Below are 25,310 nucleotides of genomic sequence, written 5' to 3'. Positions count from 1 at the left end.
TAGCCAACTCAGAGCTTCATGGGTACTTACGGGCAGGAAGCACGCAACAGCATGTGCAGGATTTTCACTCAAGTTACAGAAACTCAGCTCACTCAGACTTCGGCTCTCGCATTCTCCACCACACATGACTGAAGCCAACCAAAAGGTGTTGAAATTACTAAGAGGGGAGCGCGAGACTGAGCGCAGCACTGCATGAGCCACCATTTCCACAGGTAGCAAGGCTAAAATAAAAACCGAAGAGAGCATACAGCAAAGCAACTGCTCCAATGGGCTCTCTTGAAGTGGAAAATGACAGAGAACTGGGGTGAAGATACTGCTCTGGCTTAAATAGGCACAATTGCCAGGAACTAAAGTCAGGGCTGAACTGAGCTCAAAGTTTCTTCATTTATCGACTAAAACAGATGGCAGAGAACTGTCATTTGGCTCCTGTTTCCTCCCAGTTATATATCACACAAACTGAAATGGTAGAGGGTTTGTGGTACTGTTACAAGTTTAATGTTCTGTTGACATTCTGGCTGGCGCAAGGGAAAGACATTTGAAGACACTACTAATGAGGCAACAAGCACATCTGGATGAGTACCGTGGGCATGAACAGTACCTATAAATACGATTGTTTCTGTGATGTATTTTACTCATTTTAGGCCAAATCGTTGCTGACAACGTTGTGGAAACATCCTGGAGAAACAGAGCAGGCTCAGTGATATGTAATAGATCATTTCCATGCTTGAAGATTACCACGTCCAGCAACAGCTGCCTCCTGGGTCTGCGCTCACGTGACAACCGCTCACGGAGTATTGCTGGTGGTTCACTTGTTCAAGCTGCAGCAACAGGGTATCTACAGCTGAGCTTCTTACTAAGTGACACTGGCATCACTCAAAGAGTCCTCTACCTATATAAAATGGGGGTTTCTTTCAAGGCCATAGTTTCAAAGACAGATAATACATAAAAGCTACATTCTAAGTGCAAAACTATCGGACAAGACTGCTTAAAATAAAGAGCTTTTCCATTAGTCAAACTGCTTAAGTCCAAAAGTTTAATTACTTGATAAGGGCTATGAAATTACTTTTTCAGAAAAGACAGAAAACTTTGTACAAACACATCGCACTTGCGGATGCGTGCTATGTGCATGCACTGTTAATATGCTGTATGTAGTTTGTATAGTATTTTGTGCTGCAATTTACATGTTTGAACAAGTTTCTCTGCGGTGTATTGTATTCTGAATAACAGTATCTACAGAAGCTATTGGTTTCAGAAAAGAAAAAGGTTGTACTTCTTACGCAAATGTGCAGAATTACCTCAATTAAAAGCTTCAGTTGAGCACTAAGCAACTGCACAACGCATTGTTGTAAAAAATAAATAAATCCTTTTTAATACAAAGACTACATAATAACTGTTCACACTTCTACAGAGCAGAACACATTTGGGTATGTATTTTTAGAAGTGATTAATCCTGCAGAGAGGACTGCGCCTTTTGAATGTAATCATTACGGTCACATTCCTTAGGCACAGCAGAATCACATGTGTATTTTGTGCAAATGAGTTTTTTCAAAGGAGTATTTCCCATATATTAGTTCTGTTACCACTCAGTGTAAGGTGGAGCAGCTGGTGCATTAGCAAGTCATTTACAGATGAATAAAACGACTTCCTGTTTTTAATGGGCAGAACTTTTTTCCCCTCCAGCAGATATTCTATAGATTAAGGTTCTCTATCTATACCACAATGCAAAATTTTTGAAGTCTTCAGAGACAAATTCTGCTTTTTGCCGATTCTGGAAGCCCAGCACAACCACGCTGTGGATTCGCTGGTGCAACTCGGAGCTGCATTTTTCCTAACGTTACTCACGAACATGTGATCTTGCAGACATTCTGCTCCAGATGTAGCAATAGGAGGGAACACAGCCTCTGAGCATGAAACCACCGTGTGCGTTACTTTCCACTCGTAAAACACGCTTCTAAAGTGGTCACCTCCAGCATTCAGCCAAAATTACAACACAAGTTGCAGGCTCCAAGTCACACTGGACCAGTTTATTCCAGAACAGAAGCCTGAATTCATCCAAGCTGTCACCATGAGCATACGCTAACTCAGAAGCGAACACACAGCAAAGGATAAAGCCCTTTGAAAACACAAGAAGGACAATGCATCAGTCAACCAGAGGGGCTGGCCATCCCAAGAGAGCAAGGTTGACAACATGAGACATGTAAACACACCTTCAGTCACCAGAAAAAGAATGGTAGAATTGTTTCAGAAAAAGAAGCCCTCACAGTGGACAAACAGGTACAGACAGCCCATGCTCTTGGCACATCTTCATACCCCTAATGACCTCACCTGGAGAAGGAGGCGAAAAACCAGAACCCTTAAGTTGGCAGAAACACCTTCTTGCAACACTTGCCAGCATAACCCAAGTGTAAAGAAGCATTTTCACTCCAGTATGCCTACACATACACACAGAAACCATGGCAAGAAGTCAGCATAGCCTTTCTCCCACAGCGGAGATGATGGGCCAGCTCATCTTGTCTCCACAGAACAAGCATGGCAGCAGGGTCTGTCTCAGCCACATTGGGTCAAACCCATGGGGAAGAGGACGGCAGACATCCATGCCTTCCAGAGGGAAAACAGCCACATTCTCTTGCCTGGCACGTGCAATCGGAAATCCAACAAAAACTCAGAAGTAAAATCAAAGGATTCACCTGGTCAGCTGGCAAGATCCAAACTAGCACCGTGGCCTGAAGGCCTAACCACCAGAGGTCCAGTGGTGATTCACTCACTCCAGCTTCTCCTCAAAACAATTTCTAACTTAGAGGAAGGAGATGAAATGCTGGAAGGGGAACCAAGAAAGTGACTGTCCCAAGGGCAGCTTAGCAAGGCAAGAGACTGCAGGCCATGCTCAGACAACCCGTGCCATCCCAGGGGGAGGAAGCGATGCGGCAGGCTGGGAGGAAGCCAAGCACACGCACTGACAGCGCCGACCTTGTGATGTCCACTAAGGGCAGTGTGACCTCGTGACGCCAAGTTCTTAAGTCATTGCAAGATCCCAGCCACCATGGGACATGTCAGTATGAAAGGCAGTAAGGGTGACCCTTAACCTGTGAATTAGCTCATTTTGTATCTTTATCTCCTTCCAAAAAAAAGAGAAAAAAAGAACAGAGGGCTTTTCCACGCCACTGTTCATGTTCTCTGTTCCACAAGCGACAGGAAGAAGCTAAAGCAAAGCGACGGCTAGGCAGGGTGTGTTCCCAGCAGGGCAAAGGAAAATTTTCCAAGGGACAAAGTCAGGTAGGCACAAGCACCCCAACAGTTTTCAGATCATTTGGTCACTCTTTGCATTCACATGCACCTAGCATGATGGGGGCAACGATCCAAGTTAATCTCTTTGGATCTAACGACAATACAGGTAAATAACAATCCCTGGCTGGACCACCAACCCTCTGATGTGCAGCTCCCTTCAGCCTTTGCACAGACCCAGCTTGCAGCACTGACTTATTCACAGCTAGCATGTAATACTCAACGACATGCCGGATCTTCTAGCAGCAACACATGCCTACCTGAAGAAGCACTTGGGAGACCTACAGAGTGGTGTCAAGGAGGGCTTGGAGAGCGGCCCCTTCAGCAGAATTTGTCAAAACTTTCTCTGTGCTCCAGAGGTGCTTACTGGAACCTATTAATTTGTACATCTCTGCTTCCAAGACGAAAGCTGACCTAAAGCACTGGAAGGTACATAAAAGCTCAGATGACAGGAAATGCAAAACAGAATCTGGCAAAAATAAGTACTTTAGAAAACAGCAATATATTTCAAAATACAAGCCAAAGTCATTACAGCGATAGAGAAAACCATGCATAAATCAGAGTGAAGTATTTATTAAAACTTGCTACATTCAAGCTAATGAATGCAAGTTAAAAAGCCAAAAACTCTTCCAGAGACATTACAAAAAAGATGGATTATTTTTTTTATATAAAACCCAAAACTTAAGGGACGTTAAAGGGCAGAAGTAATCTTAATAAAAACACATGAGCATTTTCGATGTTTAAGAATTTGAATAGTCTTTAAAAATTATGGGACAAAAGCTTTTTGAATTCATGAGAAAAGATGAAAAGCTAGTGCTATTACAAAATGAAGTCCAGCTAAAGTTCTTTTTGAAGGTAAACTTTGAAGCAGTGAAATGCCAGGAGCTTTACAGCTACTGGTGAAAGACTTGCAGAATGCCAGAAGTGAGCAAATATCAAAACACACTGTTTCATTAATAGCACGTTTTGGTCAGACTGGCTTGACACACTGACACCAGTGCTGAGGAACAGCTTTAAAAAGCCTTGTGCAGTGCTGTTAGGATAATGAATTTGCTAGCTGCATTGCTCACAAGGACTGACACAGCTTGGTAAGAGATTTGCTTCCCTGGGCTCCAGCCAGGCTGTACACACAGCTACCTGCTGTGGATGGAAATTTGATTTGACTGGGTGAAGCAGGATACCTTGTTTGCTGTGGAAGCAGTAATTCAGTAAGAGTAAATTCAGTAAGAATTTTGGCAGTATTTTTGTCAGTTTTTAAGCTCTCTCTCAGATCTGATGATACTACTTAGTCCAGACACTGCTGGCTCTGAGTTCCTTTGGCATTTCATGGAGCCATACCTTAAAAATGGAAAGCAACATGGCAATCTGTGGTGGTTACCCCTGTCCTGAGCACAATAAATTATTTATGTCATCAGTGCTAGCCACCTTCAGAAATAATGTGAAAGCTTGCCAGGAAGTTTGATGGGTAAAACTTTGACTGTAAAAATCAATGTAAATACAACTTTAATGTTCCACTTTCACCTTACTCCATCCACCACTTTAAAAAGTCCTCAGCTACACTTTGTTAAATGTCTTCAAGTCTCTTCATAGTTTATTTCAAGAAATCAGCTCCTGGTTCAAGAAGCATTTATGCCTTTGAAAGAAAGCATACAGCATTTTTACTGTGCAAGAACAATAGCTCTGCAGAAGAGCTGGCTCATGAAGCATCTTTGTATCATGCTACCCATTTCCAACTCCAGGTTTATTGCAATTCCCTTGATGAATCCCACTGCCAAAAATCCTGTGAAAGGAAACAAATCTCAGGATACCATTTAAAATCACTGCCACAGAGAACAGAAAGAGTCTGGGCTGATGGGGGATACATGCCTAGACAGATTTCAGGAAATACTACTTTCCAGCCCGCCTTAGGCCTTTCATATCTCACAAACCTGGCAAACTATTCTCTCAATAAAGGAGCAGCACATATTACAGAAAGACCCCAAAAAGCACGCTTCCAGGATGACAGAAAATGGCCTTCTCCATAAAAAAGAACATCTAAAGTTATTTATTCCTGTATCTTCCCACTTGGAAAACTGTGCCTGTCCTCAGAAATACCCAGATAACCAAAGCAAACCCCTAAAGGAAAAATGTGCCCAAAGATACTCCACACCATTGGTGAAACTCAAAACTGGAAGGGGTTCTTTCAAGCTTGAACAATTACCACACAGCTGTACCTCTACAACAGGTGCTTTAACAAGAGCAAAACAGAGTTTGCAAACATCGGTGGAATGTCCCTCGGGGTGAGATGGTTCTTTAGAGCTCCCTAGATTTAAAAAACAAAACAAAACAAACTCAAAAAAACCCAAAACCCAACAGACACACACTGGAACCTTTATTGAGCCGTAGTGTCAAAAGAACTCCTAATTAATAATCCCTCTACCCCCAGCTAGGTGGGAAAGATGACTAGAGATACAAGGGAACACATATTTGAACTTTATACATAAGATGGGAAAAAAACCACTGAGTTTCTCTCCTACATACAACCCCAAAACGTACCAGGTCCCATAATGCAGTATTGTAGGACCATCCATCTCCCTCTGCAGTAGGTTAACAGGGCTCCAAGCCCAGTTACTATCTCAATGGATGCACTCTGCTGCGCTCCTTACAGCTGTATTTACCGTTGGAAATACTGCCCACATATCTTAACAACAAAGATATAAAGCCCAAGACCTCTCAGTAATTTACTGAGCCCATTCTGGAGAACAAAAACCTGGCTATCAGTGATTTAGCAGCTCCCTCTTCTCCCAAGCACTGCAACAGACCCCTAGAAAGCCAGAAGAGAAACAGCAGCTCAAAACTGCTATCTGTGGCAGTCAGTACTGTAAATGTGCAGTGGAATGCTCTGTGTGCCCATACAGTATCTAGCAGAACTGCGTGGCTGCTTCTGCTTAGTTTAAGGAAGTTTTTGTAAGATTGTTTCCATTTTACTACAGAAATTGATCAGAACATTCTGAAATAGTGTTTATTTAATTGCTATTTAAAAGCGTACACACCTTTTAGAGCTTTTACAGCATACAACTCATGTGAACAGCTTTATACATTTTTACAACAGGAATACTTTGATTCTGAAGTTCTAGAAAACAACATACCTGAAATTTCATATTCCCAATCCTGTATCAGCCCAAGCATGGGCTGAGCTCTCCTGTCACCAGCAGCCACCAGTGCCAGATGCTACAATATGGCCAAGAGCTCCTATTTATAGTAAAAGCTACCCTCAGGGAAAATCCACTCACGTGAGTACTATTTGCAGTAGATAGCAGGTACTCTACACCTTGGAACTTCAGGGTTTGTCTCTTCTTTAGAATACTTGCAGGTGTTTCTGTGTTTCTTGTAAACAGATTTTACCACTACAATTTTGAATATTCTTGCTCACCATGTGAATATCCAGCTGTACCAAGAGACTTCAGTCTAAAAGCCAAGCCTGCCAACTGCCCTCTGTTGAACTGAAGAGCTAAAATACTAATACGTAGTGGATCTATTGTGATTTTCTAAGGTTTCTTCTGTAAAATAAACTGGTATATATATATATGTGGAAAAAAAAAGGCAAACTGGTACATGAGCAAATGCTTGACACTTGCTAACTTACTGGTCACATCACTAGAACTGTCAGCCTCTCTAGCGCCTACTTCTGAAGGATTGTACCCAGTCTGCCTAGACCCAGGCTCGTAAAATTTCACACACCCACAGCACAGAAAGAGATTCTGAGTAAGGGGAAAAAAAAACCACCACCAAACAAATAAATCAACAACTAAACAAAGTACACTTCCCCTGAAAAGTATTATTTTATTTTTGGAACAGTGTAAGCTTAGATTAAATAGAATTTATGTCCTGCTAAACTTTGACAATGAACTTGACAGAAATGCAAAATATATTCATAGTCAAAAAGACAATGAACATCAAAATCATCCTTAAATGTTCTGCTATACTGCCGTCATTGCCAGAGTAGTTGGGCTTTTCTCTCTAAGTACATGCTATTCACAAAATCTATTAAGGGAATTTATGTATTTTTTAATAGTTGTTCTACACAGTCTCTTCAGTAAGAGGACAAAGCTTTCAAAGTGAAGACGGTCAGAAATAACAGCGCTCAGAATATTTAGAAAACGTTCTGTTATTCAGAATATAAACAGACAGTAATATATCAATCCATAAACATAACCTAGCCCAAATGAAATTGATGAGGCTGGTGCCTTTAGGTTTACTGGAACCAGGAGCAGTCTAAAAATCCAGAGTGCTTGTTTCCAGTCTCCGAAGACCCAGCTGTAACAAATAATGGTCTGTTTGGTGTGCATTATCCAAGAGTTTCACCAGTAAGTGACTAGACCCATAGTGAGGATTACCTAAAGACTTATCTCCATTTGAAAAATGAAAGCAGCTGTTAGGCAACATGCCTAGAGGGCGTCTGTATTAGTCTTCAAAAAATAGTACTTGGCTATCCTAAGAGCCAGGTCTCTCACCCACCTCCAGAGCCTTAGTCAGAAGAGCCATCAGTCTCTTCCTGGGATTTTATACCTGTGGGTCCGCCAACAAAAGTAACTGCAGATTCACCCGTTACCAGTTGACAGTTCACATCACAACACGAAACAGCGCCATGTAAACAGAGGAGGGAAGAGCAGGCAGTGATATCTTTCTTTAAATTTCACCTCCAGTTTGGTACAGAGTGATGCAGGTGAAGAGGAAATAAAAGACCTTGCCAAGTACTCACTCTTCTCTCCTTTCAACACAGGCGTGATCCCCACATTTCTGCCCCAGGGTCTGCACTGCAGCTGTTGAATTAACCACCAGTCTCTATACAAATTCATTGTTAATGAATGTCTTAACAGGGAAGAAAAGGCAAGGCAATTACACAGAGCAGTCCCGGTGCCCCTTCCCCACTAAGGGGTCTGATCCTGGTATTAAGCTGCTTTAGAAAATGACAGAGGCATCATTAAAACGTTTCACCTCTTTAAAAAGATTATTAAAAAAAAAGGAACCACCATTCGCAGTAAAGAGTGGCGAGGTGTGTGAGCAGCTGTGACTCCTGTCTTTACAGGGTGTGTGCTAGCAGTTAAAGCACTGGCTTCAGGTAGTGTCCAGGAGCTTGTCCCGACTCTGTAAGGACACAAAAAGACCCACCAACATTCTGTGAAAACCCTGATGCTTAAATGACTGCAGATAGACTATTAACCACCTAAATTGCATCACTGCAGTTAAAAGGGATATCCCACCACATAAAATTAAGCCCATCAGCCAGAGACCTACCTTTACAGAGCAATCCCAAGGCTGCACAGGTAACAAATTTAAAGGCAGCGGGTGGGAGGAGAGCTTTACCACACTGAGAAGTGTTTTAACAAGTGCACAACTCTTACTAACGAAGCGTACTGTATTTGCATCCAAGCCTGCACTTCCAAAACGATTTTGCAGGTTCCCTCCTGCCGCCGCCAGCCAGGCCGAGGCCCGCTCGCTGCCCAGCGCCTTCGCCATCCGCTCGGGGAACGGCGCTTCGCCTCCACAGCCACAACAGCCACCTGTTCCCACGCGCGGCGGCCCCGAGCGGACCCCGGCTCGTTCCTGGGCCCCGGCGCTGCCGCCCGCCCCCACGGGGGACCGGGAACCCCGGCCGCCACGGGACCCCCGGGGGGCCTGTGACCCCCGGGCCGCCCTGCCCCGCTGCCCCTCGACCCCCCACGGGGCTTGGGATCCCCGGGCCGCCCTGCTCCCTGCACACCCGCCTGCAGGAGCAGGGGCCGGGGCCGGCTCCCCCTCCCGCCTCCCGTGCTGGGCTTGGCACCCCTCGGCAGATCCACTCACGTCGCGGATACAGCGTGACAAATTTCACCAGAAACCCCACACCCCTCCCGGCAGCAGCCAAAACTTCACGTTTTATACCCACCCACCCCTCTTTCCTCTACGCTTCTAGAGGCTGCTCCCGGGGGCCGCCTCAGGCGGAATGGCGCCCTCCCCCCCAGCCCGGCCCGCAGCATCCCCGCAGGGAGCCGCGGCCCCACACCCGCCCCGGGAAGGCCGGGGGGCCCCGCCGCTGATGGCGACCGGGTGAAACCCACGGGAAGGCGGCGACGGGCCGAGCTGGGGCTGAGCCCCGCTCCGCAGCGGGCTGCCCGGGCCGGGGGGGCCGCCCGAGCGGAGGCAGCCCGGGGCGGCGGGGGGGAAGGCGGCCAGGCACGGCCCAGCCCTGAGGAGAGGCGGCCCCGACGTGGCGGCCCCGGGGGCTCCCGCCCAGCGCCCGCCTGAGGGGCCGGGCCCGGCCCGGGGCACCTCTGCGCGGCCGGGGCTGCGGCGGCGGGCGGGGGCCGGAGCCCCGGGACCAGCGCTCCGAGCCAGGCTAAGGGGAGCCGGGCAGAGGGGAGCCGCGCCAAGCGGCCCGCTGCAGCACGGGCGGCGGCCGAGGGGGCCGGGGGCTGCCGCCCTCCTCCCGCGGCGGGGCAGGGCGGGCGGCTGGGAACTCGGCGCAGAAGTTTGGGGCCGGGGAGAAGGGCGGCCCCGTCCCGCTTACCTGAAGACACAGTCGTCCCGGGCGTCCCTGGCCGGGGAGTTCAGCCCGTGCTTCTTGTTGAAGAGCTTCTGGAACAGGGTGGGCGGCATCTTGGGGCGCCGCCGCTGCCCCCCGCCGCCGAGGCGCTGGGCTCCGCGCAGCGCCGTCCCCTCGCCGCGGCTAGTTCCGCCCGCCCGACTCCATTCGGTGTCACAGTCATATGACAGAAATTAGTCACCCGGCGCTGCCAGAAGGGGAGGGCCGGCGGGGCGGGCCCGGCCGGGCGCTGCGCGGGCCGCTCACTGGCTGCGGCCCCGGCCCCACGTGGGGAGCGGCCCCGGGGCGAGCAGCCGCCGCCGGTAGCCCCGGGCCCGCCGGCGGGGAAGCGGCAGCGCGGCCACCAACGGTGGCGGGGGACTCGCCCGCCCCAGCAGCTTCTGCGGCGGCAACCGCGGGCGCGGGGGGGGGGACACACACGCAGCGGCCGCCCCAGGATAACGCGCCCCGGCCCCGCTCTCCGCCAGCGGGCAGGGAAGACAGAAGCACCAAAGGCACAACGAGGCCCAGGCCCAGCACCGCCCCCCGCGGCCCTGCCTGCACCCCCGCCCCCTCCGGCCGCCCCCCCCCCCCCCCCCCCGGGCCAGCGGCACGGCACCTGAGGGGGCCGCCTCCACCTCTGTATTTCGGACTTAATACGCGGCAGGTGAACGCAGAACAAGCATACAAGCAAAACAAAGAAGTGCGATTGCTTTTATAAAAGCAAAAGGAGCCGTGGAGTTTTGCAAAACTTTTATTAGTAAATGTTTAAATGAAATGGAAATCTTGGTTACAGTTAAGAGTCTCCTCCAAGCCTTGCTGTTCAGATACAACACTACTAGAAAGTTTAATTAAGGACTGAGAAAACTGACTCATCTGCTTTCCCTAGAAAATGGAATTAAACTGGGTATGATGTAAGATTAAATTAAGCAGATTATTTTTAAAAGGCCTAATTTAGTGCATGTGTAACATATCTATACAACAACTCTTGACAGTCAGCCATCTGTAGGAACTTTGGTTTTCATCTACTAGAAGTTGAAGATAATTTTAACAGAAAATAGGAAATGACATTTAGATGCAACTTTTCCTCCTTGTGCTGTATGGAAGATACAACTGCCTGTCACAGCTTTAAGAGATGAACACCCCCTCACCACGTGAAAGCCCCCTAGCTTCGAGATGGGCACGCAAATACTGTCTCAGACATAAAAAGTCCTGAGGGAACACCACGAACTAATAGAATTTTGGCCAGAATACATAACTCTGCTTTCAGTAGTTCCACAATTTACAGCGATGAAGATTTAGCTAATATCAAGTACAGTACAATTCAAGCTGAAGAGTCCCTTTAAAAGTAAAATACTAGCCTCTTCCAAAACTCTATTAATAGAGCAAGTGATTCTGGTAGGTATGTCAATCAAGCCTTAACCAAGGGAGTGGAGGGTGGGCAGCAAGAGAAAAAGTGATAAATACAAGTTTAATCGTCCATGCTCTTGTTAAAATCTCTGTACAGGCAGATCTTCATACCTACACAAAGAACACTAGTTTCAACCGTGTCCACTCAGTGCGCGTTGCCTTCGGCCCAAACCTCTCCTGCGTTTAGAGATTATGAGCCAGAACAGAACCATTTGCACGTAAGGGCTTTACCCTCCAACAGTACAACTAGTACATGTACCCGTGTAGCACTCTGGTGTGAGAAGCAAACATCTTTCATCATCTCCAACCACTTTAAGTCAAAGTCTCCTAGAAGTACACTTCAGATAACAGAACTAACTGAACCGTGTTAATGAAAAACCTCTTGCATATTTATATTATATATATAAATCTATATTAAATACAGATTTATGTATAATACATTTACTAAACATGCATTCGCAATGCACAATTCCTAGTGATGAAGTATTATCACAGTTCTTGCACAGACTGACTCACTAAGCAATTCCATTCACGCCATTAAGACTTCATCATGTCTAGGATGAGAGAGAGCAGCCCTATTGACACTGAACAGATTTCTCTCCTGAATCACTGCAGAAATAAGCTCTTCTGTACTACCCGTTAACTGGCTGTGACCCATAACCTTTATCCACTAATATGGAAGAGCCAGTTTCCACTTTGAATGAAATTTTATGCAGTCATTCTTCAGTTTAAAACCAAAACATGGGTAAATGCCTTCCCTTTGAGAAAAGCAGAACAAGAGTAGATATTGTTGCGGCCTCAGCATGAATAAGATTTCCTTCCCTGGGGCAGAGCGCTAGTCTGGTAATTAATTACACTTTCTCTGAGAGTCAGACAAAAGATGAAAATAAGAAGCAGCGCTTTCATAACTGAAGGGAAGGACAAGAGAGGTTGTGGCTCATGGTATTTCTGTCCTTCTAACATAGCCTCCTCACATCAAGAAAAACAAAAGCAAAACTCAGCAGTATTTGGGCTGCTACAACTAACTCCAGGGTTACACACCCTAATTGCTTCTCTTGTACTCTCCAGTTAGCTTGTCAGTATTAGTCTGTTTCTTGCATAGAAACTTCAAAATGGTTTGAGGTAAAGTAAGTGTTTTTGCCTAGGACTCTGAGAATACCCTTATGACAAACATCTCTCATCCTAGATCATCCTTTACTTGAACAATCATCATCATAACGACTTACTAGATACATAACTTTCAATTTTGCTTAAAACTGCATCAAAGAGCTCACCTCTAATCTCCTAGGGGCTCTAGATTCTTGCATAATTACCGGTGGCTTAGTATTTGCAAGAACAAGGATATTGATAATTAGAAGCATACCTGAGAGGACTCCAAGGAGTTATTGGCAGAATTCATTCTACTAACACTTAAAAGGAAAAATAACTTAATGGCATAATTTCTAACCTTGAGCCATATGGTATGTTTATACAATACTTGTTCGTAGACTAATCTAGCAGCATTAATATGCACTTCCTTCTACCCCAGAGCTCAGGGTCTGAACTTTCACAGGTATTTTCAAATGTAGTCAAACTAATTAAAGTTGTGGATTTTCTAAGTCTTCTTGACGTGCTCTTTTTGGAAATACACAACTATTTTCCAGGGCATGAATATTCTGGGTGATAATACTGAGAAACAAACTCAGACTTTAAGAGGTTTGGAAAGCCATACTATAATTTTAAAACATTGAAAAACTTCCTTTATAACTACAAAAGTCTGAGTAAGGGGCAGTGTAGTGAGAACACCATAGGGGATCCAAATTACTTTAGCCTGCAGTGAATTCAAGTGGAGAAAAACCATGCTCTTGTTTTCTGAAGCATTCAGCACGTTTATGGATTAACAATCCACAAACTGAACTGGAAGCACTGACTGGGAATGTATCCTATATGCCACACAGTGTGAGAAGGAACCTGAAAATCCAGAATACTGGCATCAGTTCTTGAGACAGTTCAGCTATAAAAGGGTTTTTTCCACCCTTGTATTCATGTAAGGCACCTACTTCCTTCACCCAAGTCTGAAGCCACTAGAAGACCCAATGACTGAGATAAGTGAAACTACAAAGTGACAGAGATGAAGACAGGAAGGACTCCGAGATGACAGTGGATGTGCCTAGAATGGTGACAGCGCTTATCATAAAAAGCTAGCATGCAGTGATGGTAGGGTGAAGAAGACTTGTTTTCATGTTCTGTAAATGAATTTACAGCAGAAGACACAGAGTGCTGTACCTCCAAAGTTCTGGAGACCAAAGCATTCAAGGAGTGCATTTATACAAAGCATACATGGAGTACACAAGAATTAGCTAGTGTACTATTGACTTCTGGGTCGCTGAAGGTAGATGAATGCTTTACACATGCATTTCCAGGACATGCAGCTACCTTTATAAACAGCATTAACACTGCTTTACTCAAGCAGGGGTAACATCTTTAGATACAAATGCTACTGGAGAAACCTAGAAATCCTGGCAGAGCAAGGGCCAAAAATAATTCCATTAATGCAATTGGGTCTGCTGTTCCCAAGTCACACTTTTTAAAAACCTAAATGAACTGAAGAATCATCTTTAAGGATTTCTTACAGAACAACGCCCAGCATAAGATCTAGTTGCTCGTACAAAACCATTTAATATTAAGTACTTGTGTGAACTATTTACAAGCTTACAGCAAAGCATTGTACTAAATTTCAAACAATGTATATGCCAAAAAAAATAAGGCCATTAATTACTGGTTAGTAGTTCTGTTTCACCTCCCTGCCACAGCAGAAAGACAGTTATTTCTTCTGTTGACTCCTGCTGAAACCCAGAAATCTCATCTGTCTTTAGAGTAGATCCAATTTTTGGTACTCGTAATATTATCTGGTGAAAAAAGGGTAAGTTAAATACTATCAGTTAAGCAGCACATTCTCAAGCGTAAAGGAAAGCTCATTGATCTGACAAGCCATTTAGATGTTCAACAGATATCCATGCTATCATTTCTTTGGAGGAATCTGAATCTTGTAGGTCAATTGCCAGTGAGAACAGTAGTTTTGAGTGTATGTACATTCCTAACGAAGAAAACCATCACTTGAAAGACTCCTTGAGCAGAGATGAAAACATCCAGCATACACCTCACCACCGCCACCTTTATGCAGCCTAATTCCCGATTCCTAGACTTTTCTAGAAAAGCAGTAACAAAACCAAACTAGTGTTCTGCCAACACTGGCTAATTCCTGAGATCCACTTGCCTATCAAGTACAACTTATGCTCTGTATTACCACAGTTCTCTTGGGCACGACTTAACATCCTTGTTCCTTGATCTGTACAGAACCATCAAATGATTGTCATTAATTCATACTTCCACACACTTAAAAAGCACTTCCCTGCACGCTAGATGCTGAATGTAACTCAATCTGTAATGAAGTAGGAGAGTATTTGGACCTAAGAGACTGCAATTACATTGAAAATTTGTGTATATTCAGTATTTTTGAAAGCTATTATGCTTATGCAGTATCTCTGTATTAAATTAAAGCAGCCCAAGTGACACATACAACTGGCAGAAAGCTTGCAGACATTGTCTGGAAAGAACGACTTCAAACTTAGGAAGATGTACGCCATCCAGCGGCACGGCGGGGAACTGCAAGGGAGACTGGAAAGGGAGCGGATTTCGCCTCTACGGTACTGATGAGTGAGTTTTGTACACAGTTCTCATTTTTGTTTAACAAAAGCCTAGGAAGTGAAGAAAGGAGATTCCCCTATGTTAAGGGTCTCAGGAGAAAAACACAGAAACCTTTAGAAAGAAACTGGTAATTTTAAAATACACCCTACTATGAGAACTACTTTCGGGAGGGGGGGTGGGAATACTGAACGCTAAAGAGCTCAGTTTAGCTGAGCAAGATATAAAACACCCCAATGGCTGAAAAGTTGAAGTCAGATATATTCACACTAGAAATAAGGCACAGGATAACAATTTACTAAACAAGCTGGTATCTTTTCTAGGGAGTCTCTATACCAGCACTGAAGCTCAAAGTTACGTTGAGGAGTAACTGGAAGAGGTGCAGATATCCCGCTTACCTAGCAGCACTTCAGGCCTTAACGATCCAGCCTAGGAAACGGCTATACTGTATGAATTCCTTTGCTAAAGGTCCGTGAAGGAGAAAGCGTTAGTGTACTTCCTTAGCGAAGTACTGTTGCACAAGAACACTGTTAGGTCAGAAATTCAAAGTTTTCAGCCTTTTTTACTATTTAGCCTTGTGATTCTTCCAAATATTCAGACTTAACAAAAAGAAGCCACCTTTAAACACTCAAACAGCCAGTGAACTGCACAGTGAACCAGTTCTAAATTCTGTTACCTTCAGGGACTCCTTCGGGAAGGCAGAACGCTTTTGTGTTAACTGGAATTGGGTGAGGTTTGGAAGGCCTCTGGCGTGGTGAAGTTCTAACGATGGAGCAGATTTCTTGTCTGCCACACAGAGGCTGGAAAGATTAATGACATTTCACTCATACAACTATTTCCATCGAAGAAACTCTTCTAGGGAAATTAAAGAGATGACATGCAGATTTCAAGGGATGTCATTAGAAAATATTTAGGACTACCTGTGTACACTTAATATGCTATTAGAAAGGGTGATAGAAAGCTTTGAAGTTTAAAAATTCTCTTTAGCCATTTGTAATACTGTCAGGCTTAAATATATAGTAAATTACATACTAGCATGCCAAAACTGGATTTAAAGAGTATAATAAAATCAGGACCTCAAAACCATTCTTTTCTCCTGGAGTTCAAGGAATATTTCTGTTTCTGAGCTCAGAGATGCAGGAACAGCTTCTTCTGAATTTACATATGGACCTGTGGTATTCAGCAATAGGTCTTCTGCAGGTGAGGCTTTGCACACCAGTGACAAGCTAAGCTGCAGCTCCATCAAAATTTTAAACATACAGCAATAACTGCCCAAATAAACAATACACAACAATTCAAATTGACCAACACTTCTTGGCTCATGCAAAAGATGTTCTGTTGCTTAAAAAATATAGTTTAGGACTCCAGTAATTCCTGTCTTCAGCCTACAATGAGACCCTGACGTTCTCTATTCGTTAATCTAGTATCCATGAAACTCAAGTATGCTTGCAATAACACTAGGAAATCCCAGTATGGTTTTCTGCCCAATACTCTCCTGCAAAATTACGCAGACTTTCTATTTTAGCAGTCTCCCTTTTTCTAAAAGATGTTAAGAGTTTGCCAGTTTCGTTGGGAGCTATGGCATGAAAGCGAGAGATGTCACTTCTATTCCTGCAGAGAGAAGTGGTGTTACTATACTACATTTACTGGCAAAGAATTCAAACTGGCATTTAAATATCAAGTTTTTATCAAAGTAGTAATGCAAGTAAGGCTACCAGGTGCCATTTTTAAATTAGAAGATGTAAAAATACAAAACAGATAACTACCTACAACAAAGAAACGAGTTATTTTAACTGTCCAGCTAATAGAATTTAACATGTAGTTTGTTGTGCGATTTGTATTGTAGCACAAGTATAGCCAGAATTGGACCTTGCCGTGAAGAACTATTTGTTTGGGTTTAATCATTTAAAAGAAAAAAGCATCAGGATAGACACTCACATTTAGCTCTGCAGGCCGAGCATCATCAAGATTATTTTCCCCTGTGATCAGCATGGTGGAACTCATTTGCTAAACAAAAACAGAGAAGAATTCAGCACCAATTATTTGCTGTTTATTATTAGTCCTACAGTATTCCCTTAGTACACAATACCATTTATAACAACTCCATTTAGAATTAATAATAGTTTTTTTCAGGTTTAAGTACTGAATTCCTGTTGTTCACTTTTTTGTTCTTATGCTTTCCAAAATTAAGACAAAGAATCAGTTTACTGCAGCACAAAGCACACACATTTCAGGTCCCCGTCACAACTAGGGGATAAAGCACTTCCTACCACTTCTCATATTTAACTGTAACTTTTGTCAGGATTTAAAACACTCATGTCAATTTTATATCTTTGCTAATCAGCAGGGCACAATGGGAATACTACCCACCACAGCATCTGTCCGTTTGGATGGCAGTACATCTGCTGCCAACTCCACCGATTTGGCTGAAGTGTTTCCCGAGGCATCAAGCTGACTGAATGATAACGTAGAATTTTTTTCCTTTTTCTTACACTTCAGCATTTTGGGTTTAGCAGTTTGATTATCAGACTAAAAGGTGAAACAATTACATTTTGCGTTATAAAGTGAATCTCCATAGTCTGGTGAACATTAACAGAGTCCCGCTGTCATACCCAAACACAACCAATTCAGTACCACTGGCACAGTCTGAAAACCAGTGAGCTCAGGGGGCACCCACGACTATTACTGCTATTCTGAGGTAGAGCAAGCTACAGCTTCACTACCAGATGTACAAGCTACAGGCAAGCACCCCTTTCAAGGGAACTGCAACACTTCTAAGTGGAGTCTTGCATGTATACAGGGAAAGAGCAAGTCATCTGTGTTAAAACCTGGCTGATCTATTAAGGATCCTTCACCTTTCCTTCCGGTCCTAACGGCGAAGAACAGCGCATACCAGTTCTTAGGTCTGGAGTTCTCTCTCTTGCAGCTGTAATTTTACAGACATTTTTCCCTGTGATAAAATTTTCAACAAATTTAATTAACTTTGAGACAAAGACCACAACTACTCTCCAACCCATGTCTTACAGGACAGCTTTCAAAGAGGGATCGTTCCAAAGACACCCATGTAAACACACTTCCTCCCTTCAGTACAACCCTCCTCTCCCTCCCAACAGGGCTGCTTTTACCCTTTCCTTGAGGAAACAAGGTTGCTTATTAATCTTATGCTCACCTGGCTATACTGCTAGGCACTCATAACGTGGGAGCAGAGGAACTGCATAATCACAGCAGTCTTTGCCAGTGGCAACTTCTGCTGCTATTACTGTCCAAATTAAGCACGGGAAAATTATGCGGTACCTGAGCTGTAGCCAGAATTGCATCACTCAGAGTCCAGAACTGTAGCTACATGAGAGACTACTAATAGTATTTGTGAAGCTGCTATAAAATAAGTTCAAGTAAGGAGCATGACACAAACAGTTCTGTTCCTGGATAAGTCAAATAAGACTGATTTTCATTGAGCATCACAGGTGATTCAATAAAAAACCTCAGGGTTTGGGGTTTTTTTTTGCTCTACTAACACATGAATTAGAACCAAGTATTACTCACAGAGAAGGTTTTCAATTCACACTTCCCCTTCTAGACACAGCTGAGCTTAGCCTGTGCTGGGGGACAAATGACCTAGTGGAAGCTTGGTTCTGTTATTTTGGCATCATTTAAGTTTGGGTAGAATATTCTGTTGTCTCACAGCTAGTACAACTGCTTCAGGTTGTATTTTACCTGCCAAAGTAGTTGAAACACTTAACGCTGAAGAACTATAATTGCAATTTGATGGTCGCTTTCTAGAAGAGGAGGAAAAAAGTGAACAACTATTCTGAACGAATGTTAAAGTTAAAAAAAAAAAAACACAACACCACCAATGTATAAGAAAATAATAGGAAAATATAGACTGGGTGAAAAGGGATAAAGCTTCTTTTTAAAAATATCGTTACCGAGTTACTTAATCACACTTAACAGTTATTTGATAGTTTATCATCAAGTCACACAGCTTATTCTGAAGATACTTGCAATTTAAGACCCACAGAAGACATACTCAGCACTGAAGCATATTAGGACAGAACATATTCAAGGAGGATGCAGGGGAAAATTAGGTTCACAATAAAATTCAGATTGAATTGTGTAAAGATCTGTAACACTGTAAGATTGGTATAAATGAGTTATGAATGGAAATGTCTGCATGTAAAAGACTGGAAACAGCAGTACAAGGGTTAAAAGAATTTATACTGTTCCTAGAAAAACACTCACGTTACTCAGGTTTTTATGTCAGGACCTGAAGGCAACACTGTGACAAGGCCAAGTACAGAAGACCCTTCATTGTGACCAAAGCATCCTGCAGATGACTTGTCAACAGAAACCCTGGCATCCTAACAGCAGGAGGATGGCACCGGGGTCGCAGCATATCACATACACCATTCTACTTCCTGGTAGACATGTATTACAAACAACAAAAACTGACAATGGGCAGCAACCTGCCCCAAGACTTAAAAAGGCTGAAGTCAGCATTATTCTGAAGGAAAGGCGTACCCGTATGAGCTGATGATTCCTAAAGAATATAAAAGATGCACCCAAAACCTAGTTTTGTCCTGGCTAACTACAGAACACCAGAGACTTAACGAGGAGTTGACAAGAGGTACCCTTCACACCCTGTTCTGCACAGGCAACGCTGGCCAGACCACCTGGGCACACACACCTTGCTGACTGTGACTGAATGAAATCTGACAGCGTAAGTGCAACTGGATAAAAGCAAGTTATTTAGGGATTTTGCAAATAAACATCCCCTTCCCCAAAATCCTTCAGTGAGTTTTCTTGCATTGATTTCCCTACAGTTACAAGATCAAGCAAATTCTGTAAAGCAAACTCTTACTTGACTTAATGCACCAATTTCAAAGTCAGCAAAGACACAGGTAGCTGAAACTCAGAAGAAGCGTGTGCAGGATCAGAGGTTTATTCATACTGGCCTTTCTTTTAAATACCATTCAGAAGAGAAAAAACTGAACATTTATGTGCATCAAAGAGTCTGCTTTGCACATTACCTTCTAGCGTATTGGTCTTGAAAATCCTCCGGACCAGGTTCTAAAAAAACCATAAAAGCTAAACTTTAAAAGAAAAAGCAATGCAAACTAGGCAATGTTTTAGTGCACAATGAATTATAAGGCAAAGTATTACAAGCAAGCACAGACCACTAACAGGGAGCTGTTCCCCATTATGCAGACATGCCTTAATGAAATTATTGTCACATATTTTACACAGGTTCCTTGCAACAGGGTGAGGTTTGTTTATGTATATATTCTGAAGTACTGTAGAAAAGAATTACCTAATATTGCTGAAACATTTGAGATCTGTGGCATCTTATCTATGGTCACTGCTCTGCTGGAATTCAGGAGAGTAGAGTTCTTGTACTTGCCAAAGTCCTCAGAGTAGAAACTGCTTTCTTCTGGACATAAGAGATATAATTGCAAGCTTCTCATGCTGAAATTCATTGAGTTATTAAATTTGTGGCCAAAATGAAAGCAATCACATTGACAAGATAGGAGCTCCAAAGCAAAGTGAAAGCATTGCCTTGGTTCAAACAGCTGCAGAATAGTTTCAGAAGAATTTGACTCAAAGTAGATTTGTTGGTCATCCCCAATAAGCAGCTTGTGTGTGCTGTTTGGTGAATACTTTTAAGTTTACAGTATCATGCACATTACACCAGGACCTGATTCACACTGGATTGGAGGACCAGATATACAGATCCCATGTTAAGCAAAGGCTGGCTTACAGCAAATATGGTGAGTCAGACCCAAGAGAGGCCACTAGTCTTCCTATTGTAGATAGTCACCCCACATTTTCTACGTCAAACAAAGATCAAAAACCCAGAAGTCTCACCTGAACATCTGAATGTTTCAGGGGATGGGCAACTGCTCAGGCTGTCACTAGTACTTGTGTTACCAACTGCAGTTCTATCCACATCTAAACATTCTAGGAGAAAGGTTGAAACACCTGTAGGAAGAGTCATTCCTGTACCTAGAGAGAGACACAAAAAAGCTGGCTACCAAAAAAGGAAAAAAAAGTATCATCTTGCACAAACAATTAGGATTTCCTTATCTAAGTTCCATTCCTGTGATGAGTTAAATATTGTCAAGTCAGTATCTTATACCAATTCTTAATACAGTTAAAGAAACAAATAAACAAAGGGCACCCTGAAGCCAAATTTACACTACCATAAGCTAACAGAAGGCAAGTTCCTTGCCCAAGGCTCACCAGAAATACCTGAAGAATTTAGCCTCTGGTAAGGCAATTCTTAGGCAGGTTTGTTTTCAGAAGGACAAACTATTTACCCACAAGCTTTTAAAAACACAGCGCTGAATAAATTGAAGAACTCATGTCAACAATTAGTTCTGTCAATGATAAAACCAAGATCATGCGGTTTTCAGCAGGCTGGGCTCAGGACCATCTCGGGTCTTGTAGGGGTCCTCTCCTGTTTGTGCTACCTACACTCAATTCATGTGAACCAAGCCACATGCTAGACTAAGAGGCAGAAATCCAGCCAGTGGTCTCAAAACCTTTACTTTCTAATACCACACAGTCAGAACCAGTACAAGAACAGCACGCCAGTACTTTTATAGAACTATAATTAAAATTACATAACAAATTTTCTATTTAGTTTTATATTTAATATTTAATATTTATATTTATTTAATATATTTAATTTATATAATTTTTATATATTTTATATATAAATATATATTTTTATATAAATATATAAAAATATATATATAAATATATATAAATATATTTAATAATATAAGATATTGCCATTAAACTCACTTGAAGTCCATTCAGCATCTTTCAGACTTTCTTTACTTTCAGAGCTGATTATCAGGGATTCCTAAAATTAAATGACCAATGCAAACAACCTGAGAAAACTGGATGTACACAAAGAAACCCAATTAAATGTATTCCTACATTAGTAGATCAGAAACTTCCTGTCTGGTACTTCACCACTTAAACTTGCTATTCACAGTGTAATTTGTACTAGGGTTTTTCACGCATTGTTAACGAATCAGCAATCTGACTTTAAGTTCTAAAATTCATAATGAATACCCCATCATTTGATCCTAAAGTCTTTGTTGGATGAGACTTCCAGTGAAGGCATACTGACATCAACTGCAGTTATGCACAATAGCAGTGGAGTAACAAATTCCCCTGTCGTTGGTTTTGGTTTAGTTTGCATTTTTTGTTTGTTTGGTTTTTTTTTTTAACCACTGCTCACTTTCAGAATCCCGGACCATTTCTATAATTACAACTATGTCATGTACGTAGTGCATTCTACAAAACTAAGTATTTGCAGGAAAGGTAAGTAACTGGTGGACTTTAAATAAGGGCTAACATTTTAAAGAAAAATATTTTTATACCAACATCACTGGAGCCCTTTGCTGTAACAGATTTCAGTTCAAACACCTGGTGAACTACTTTCTTGCCACTGCAGCATTAATCGTCCTTAACACTTTTGTTCAGTCATCTCAAAATACTTTGTTCCAATTTTATTAATACAAGGAAGAGCATAGCAGTGACTTGCCAAAGGTCTGTGTCTGAACTAGAAGTGAGCAAATTCTCTGGAATCACACTCTAATGAGATATCTTCCACACAACACAACTGCTACAGTCTTTCCTTGTTAAAGGATAATTAGCATTGATGTTTTCTCATGCTACTAATAGCTCCAACAGCTTTTATTCTGGCCAAAGACACAAGGAAGTGTCACCAAAATACAGGACGAAGTTCAGCTGGAAGCGTGTGTGCACACACATGTAACTCACAGAAAATTCTACTTGATTAGAAAAATAATTTAACATGCCACATTTCTTTGATTCATCCTCTATAAATTACTAGCAAAGAGCAAGACAGCATTCTCACCTTCAGTAGTACAGTGCTTTCTTCTGTTTTCTCTACTTTTATTTCCAAGTCCGTTTTTTCTTTGACATTTACCTGATTGCTGCAGTTGAAGAACAAAGCTAAGCTCAATATACAGAGCTACAATGGTCTAGAGGAAAGCAACAAAAACTACAAAATGCCCTTACGAGGTGCCAACAAATAATCTGACAAACTTTTTTTTTACTGAGAATTTTTTTTTTCAGTTTTCTGAGTTTTCTCTGAACTGAACTTTCTCTGTTCTGAACTGAAATTTCTCAGTTTACTGAGAATTCAGACTGTGTCTCCCCAAGAGATGTCTCATGCAGGCAAAGCAGTATCAATGATTAGCTAGTGTTAATAACAGTGTATTTGAATGAGTTCTAACAGACCTTTGGTTGCAAGAAGGGCTCACATTGGTAACTTCAAGATTTTCGTTGATATCTGGTAGGGTTTTCACACCAGATTTTTTCTTCAGACCTAAAGAAGAATAAATATTTAGCTCAGTAATTTTAGTTTTACTATTAGAATGTAGATTATTATTTCTAATAGGACATCTTTAGCTGTTTCCCCTCTTCTATGCTCATAAAAATTTTGACCCTAATATCAACAAGCACTGAAAAATCTGAATTTGCTTCATTATTTTTACCCAAGCTTTTTTTCAGCAGTATATCAACAAGACAAAAAAAACCAAACCCAAACCAGTAGACTTCAAGAAATACTTCAGGTGTTTTAGAAACCTTTTGATTAACAGAAAACAAACAAAAAACCAACACTCTGGAAGTGACCTTTACTCCACCTAGGTTCAAAGTACTTCGAGTCTAAATCAGTTTTAAATAGTTTCTCAGGCATATCATAAAAATTTCTATACCACCTGGTGCTCACTCTATATAATTCCAAAGGCCATGATAACACACTTGCTTAGGAACCAGGAAATTTCAGAAACATATTTCCACATCCTAAAACCAACTTTATAAGCTGTTTAGTTTTGTGGTTACTTTCAGTAACCAGGAACTAGAAACAGCCACACTTTTCTAGAGTGCACTTTCACGACAGCGAGTTAAATGAGCACCCATCCATCTCCACACTCAGCATGGTGCAGAGGCCTTCAGCTGAAGCTTCCAGGGAGTTCAGGACAGGACAGCGTGTGAACAGGGCTCATCCCTTTTCCCTCTTAAAGCATGGAAGTTATGCAAAGCAAGCAGACCTCATGGCGCCCAGTTGGGTACACACCAGTACAGACCACCGGGAGCAGGAGCCAGCAGAGCAGGACCGAGACAGAAAGTAACGTTCATCATACTTGTAACAACAGTTCAAAGTCTTAAACTGTTAAGTTACCAAGATGAGAGTGGCACCAAGACATCCCACGCTGGTCTTTCCCATTTACAAAGTTACCCAGCTACTGCCAGCCTCCACCCGAATCCCACACCTTCTCCTCACACCGTGTTTTTTGTAAGGGCTCCGACTGTCAACACGAGAGCCGCTCAACCGCACTCCACACCAAGACTGCTCCTTTTGCAGAGTACATAAAATAATTTTTTAAAGCGACCTCTCAAAGGCGGGCAAGGCTCTTGTGCGGCCATCCTGACGGAATCAATTAGCTGGGGGGGCGAAAATAAAGCGTGGCTTACAAAAGGAAAACCCGTTTTTATGACCAACAGCTAAAGCAGCGGAGCGAGCCCGCTCTGCCCAAGCTGCCCCCAGGCCGCCCCCGCCAGCCCCGCCGAAGCCACCAGCACTCAGGGGCTCAGCACGGAGAAACCCTGCCCTCAGGGCGACCCGACCCGGCGGGCGCCTTCGCCCGCTCCTCCCGCCGCCGTGGGAGGCCGAGCGCAGCACGGAAAGCACCGCCCCGGGCCCGCTGCCCCCGGCCCTCGGCCAGGTCCCCGGCGGCGGGGAGCCCCGGCGGCGCAGCACTTACTGCCGGGCTGCAGCCCGCGGCGGGCCGCGCTCCCGAAGAGCCGCCGCCGGGAGAGGCTGGCCCGGCTGCCGACTCCGCCCGGGTCAGCACCCGGCAGCGGGGACAAGCGGCGCTTCTTCCGCGGCGCCCGGGCGTGCCGGCACACCCGCTCCATGGCGGGCCGCGTCCCCACGGCAGCCCCGAGCGGCCGGGGCCGGCCCCGCTGGCGAGTGTCGCGCCCTAGGGCCGGCGCCGAGCCCGCCCCGCCGCCCCAGCCCGCATGCGCGGCGCCACCCCCGGCCGGCGGCAGGCGGCGCTCCCGGCCCGCGCCAGCGCTCGCCGAGGGGGGGCGGGCGGCCCCTGCGGGGGCTGCTGGGGGCGGCGGGGCGGGGGCGCCGCTGGTCCCGGGCGCCTCAGCCGCCGGCGCCTGGCCTGAGGGGGTTCTGGTGAACGCGTGTGAACGAGGGTGGTGGGGAGGCGGCGGGAGCGCTGCCCCGGGCGGACCCCGCGGCCCTCCGGGCGGCCGGGCCGGAGGAGCCGTGAGGCGGGCGGGCGGCGCCAGGGGCGGCCGCGGGCTCGGAGCAAACACCGAATTCTGAGGCCAA

The 25,310-nt window shown here is 44.0% G+C and overlaps 2 protein-coding genes across 8 annotated transcripts in view; both read right to left on the bottom strand.

The window, feature by feature from the left end:
* FNIP1 (folliculin interacting protein 1) overlaps positions 1-9,998 on the bottom strand; it is a 70,295-nt gene extending 60,297 nt beyond the window's left edge. For both annotated transcript variants that reach the window (XM_037396735.1, XM_037396737.1), the window contains exon 1: positions 9,812-9,998. In XM_037396735.1, coding sequence (XP_037252632.1) covers positions 9,812-9,900 — 89 coding nt within the window. In that variant the 5' untranslated portion in view covers positions 9,901-9,998. The remainder of the gene's footprint in view (positions 1-9,811) is intronic.
* A 564-nt stretch (positions 9,999-10,562) lies between these two features.
* MEIKIN (meiotic kinetochore factor) lies at positions 10,563-24,951 on the bottom strand. Of its 6 annotated transcripts, none has more exons than XR_005105659.1 (13): positions 24,727-24,950; positions 23,198-23,285; positions 22,812-22,890; positions 21,725-21,785; positions 20,783-20,920; positions 20,229-20,348; positions 19,948-19,987; positions 18,635-18,696; positions 17,776-17,870; positions 17,291-17,449; positions 16,859-16,927; positions 15,597-15,772; positions 10,563-14,124 (listed from the first exon to the last, which is right to left on the bottom strand). XR_005105659.1 is itself a non-coding variant. In XM_037396739.1 (13 exons), exons 1-13 carry the CDS (start codon positions 24,878-24,880, stop codon positions 14,078-14,080), a joined length of 1,233 nt encoding a protein of 410 aa, XP_037252636.1. In that variant the 5' UTR covers positions 24,881-24,951; the 3' UTR covers positions 10,563-14,077. The 6 variants fall into 6 exon arrangements, 3 of the variants coding, with proteins under 3 accessions (XP_037252636.1, XP_037252637.1, XP_037252635.1); XR_005105658.1 differs by having other exon boundaries at positions 15,597-15,775; positions 24,727-24,949; XM_037396739.1 differs by having other exon boundaries at positions 15,597-15,720; positions 20,229-20,345; positions 24,727-24,951.
* Between the last annotated feature and the right edge of the window lie 359 nt (positions 24,952-25,310).

Source organism: Falco rusticolus, chromosome 8, assembly GCF_015220075.1.
Source record: "Falco rusticolus isolate bFalRus1 chromosome 8, bFalRus1.pri, whole genome shotgun sequence".
Taxonomy (NCBI): Eukaryota; Metazoa; Chordata; class Aves; order Falconiformes; family Falconidae; genus Falco; species Falco rusticolus.
Note: the sequence above shows the minus strand (reverse complement) of the source record. Positions and strands in the feature narration are given on the sequence as shown.

Bases quoted from the DNA above. Each gene is read 5' to 3' on its own strand.
- MEIKIN (XM_037396738.1), bottom strand. From the start codon at position 24,880: ATGGAGCGGGTGTGCCGGCACGCCCGGGCGCCGCGGAAGAAGCGCCGC. The intron at 21,786-22,811 runs GTGAGAATGCTG...ATTTAATTTTAG, and splicing joins AAAGCACTGTACTACTGAAG to GAATCCCTGATAATCAGCTC. The intron at 18,697-19,947 runs GTAATGTGCAAA...CTCCTCTTCTAG, and splicing joins CAAGACCAATACGCTAGAAG to AAAGCGACCATCAAATTGCA.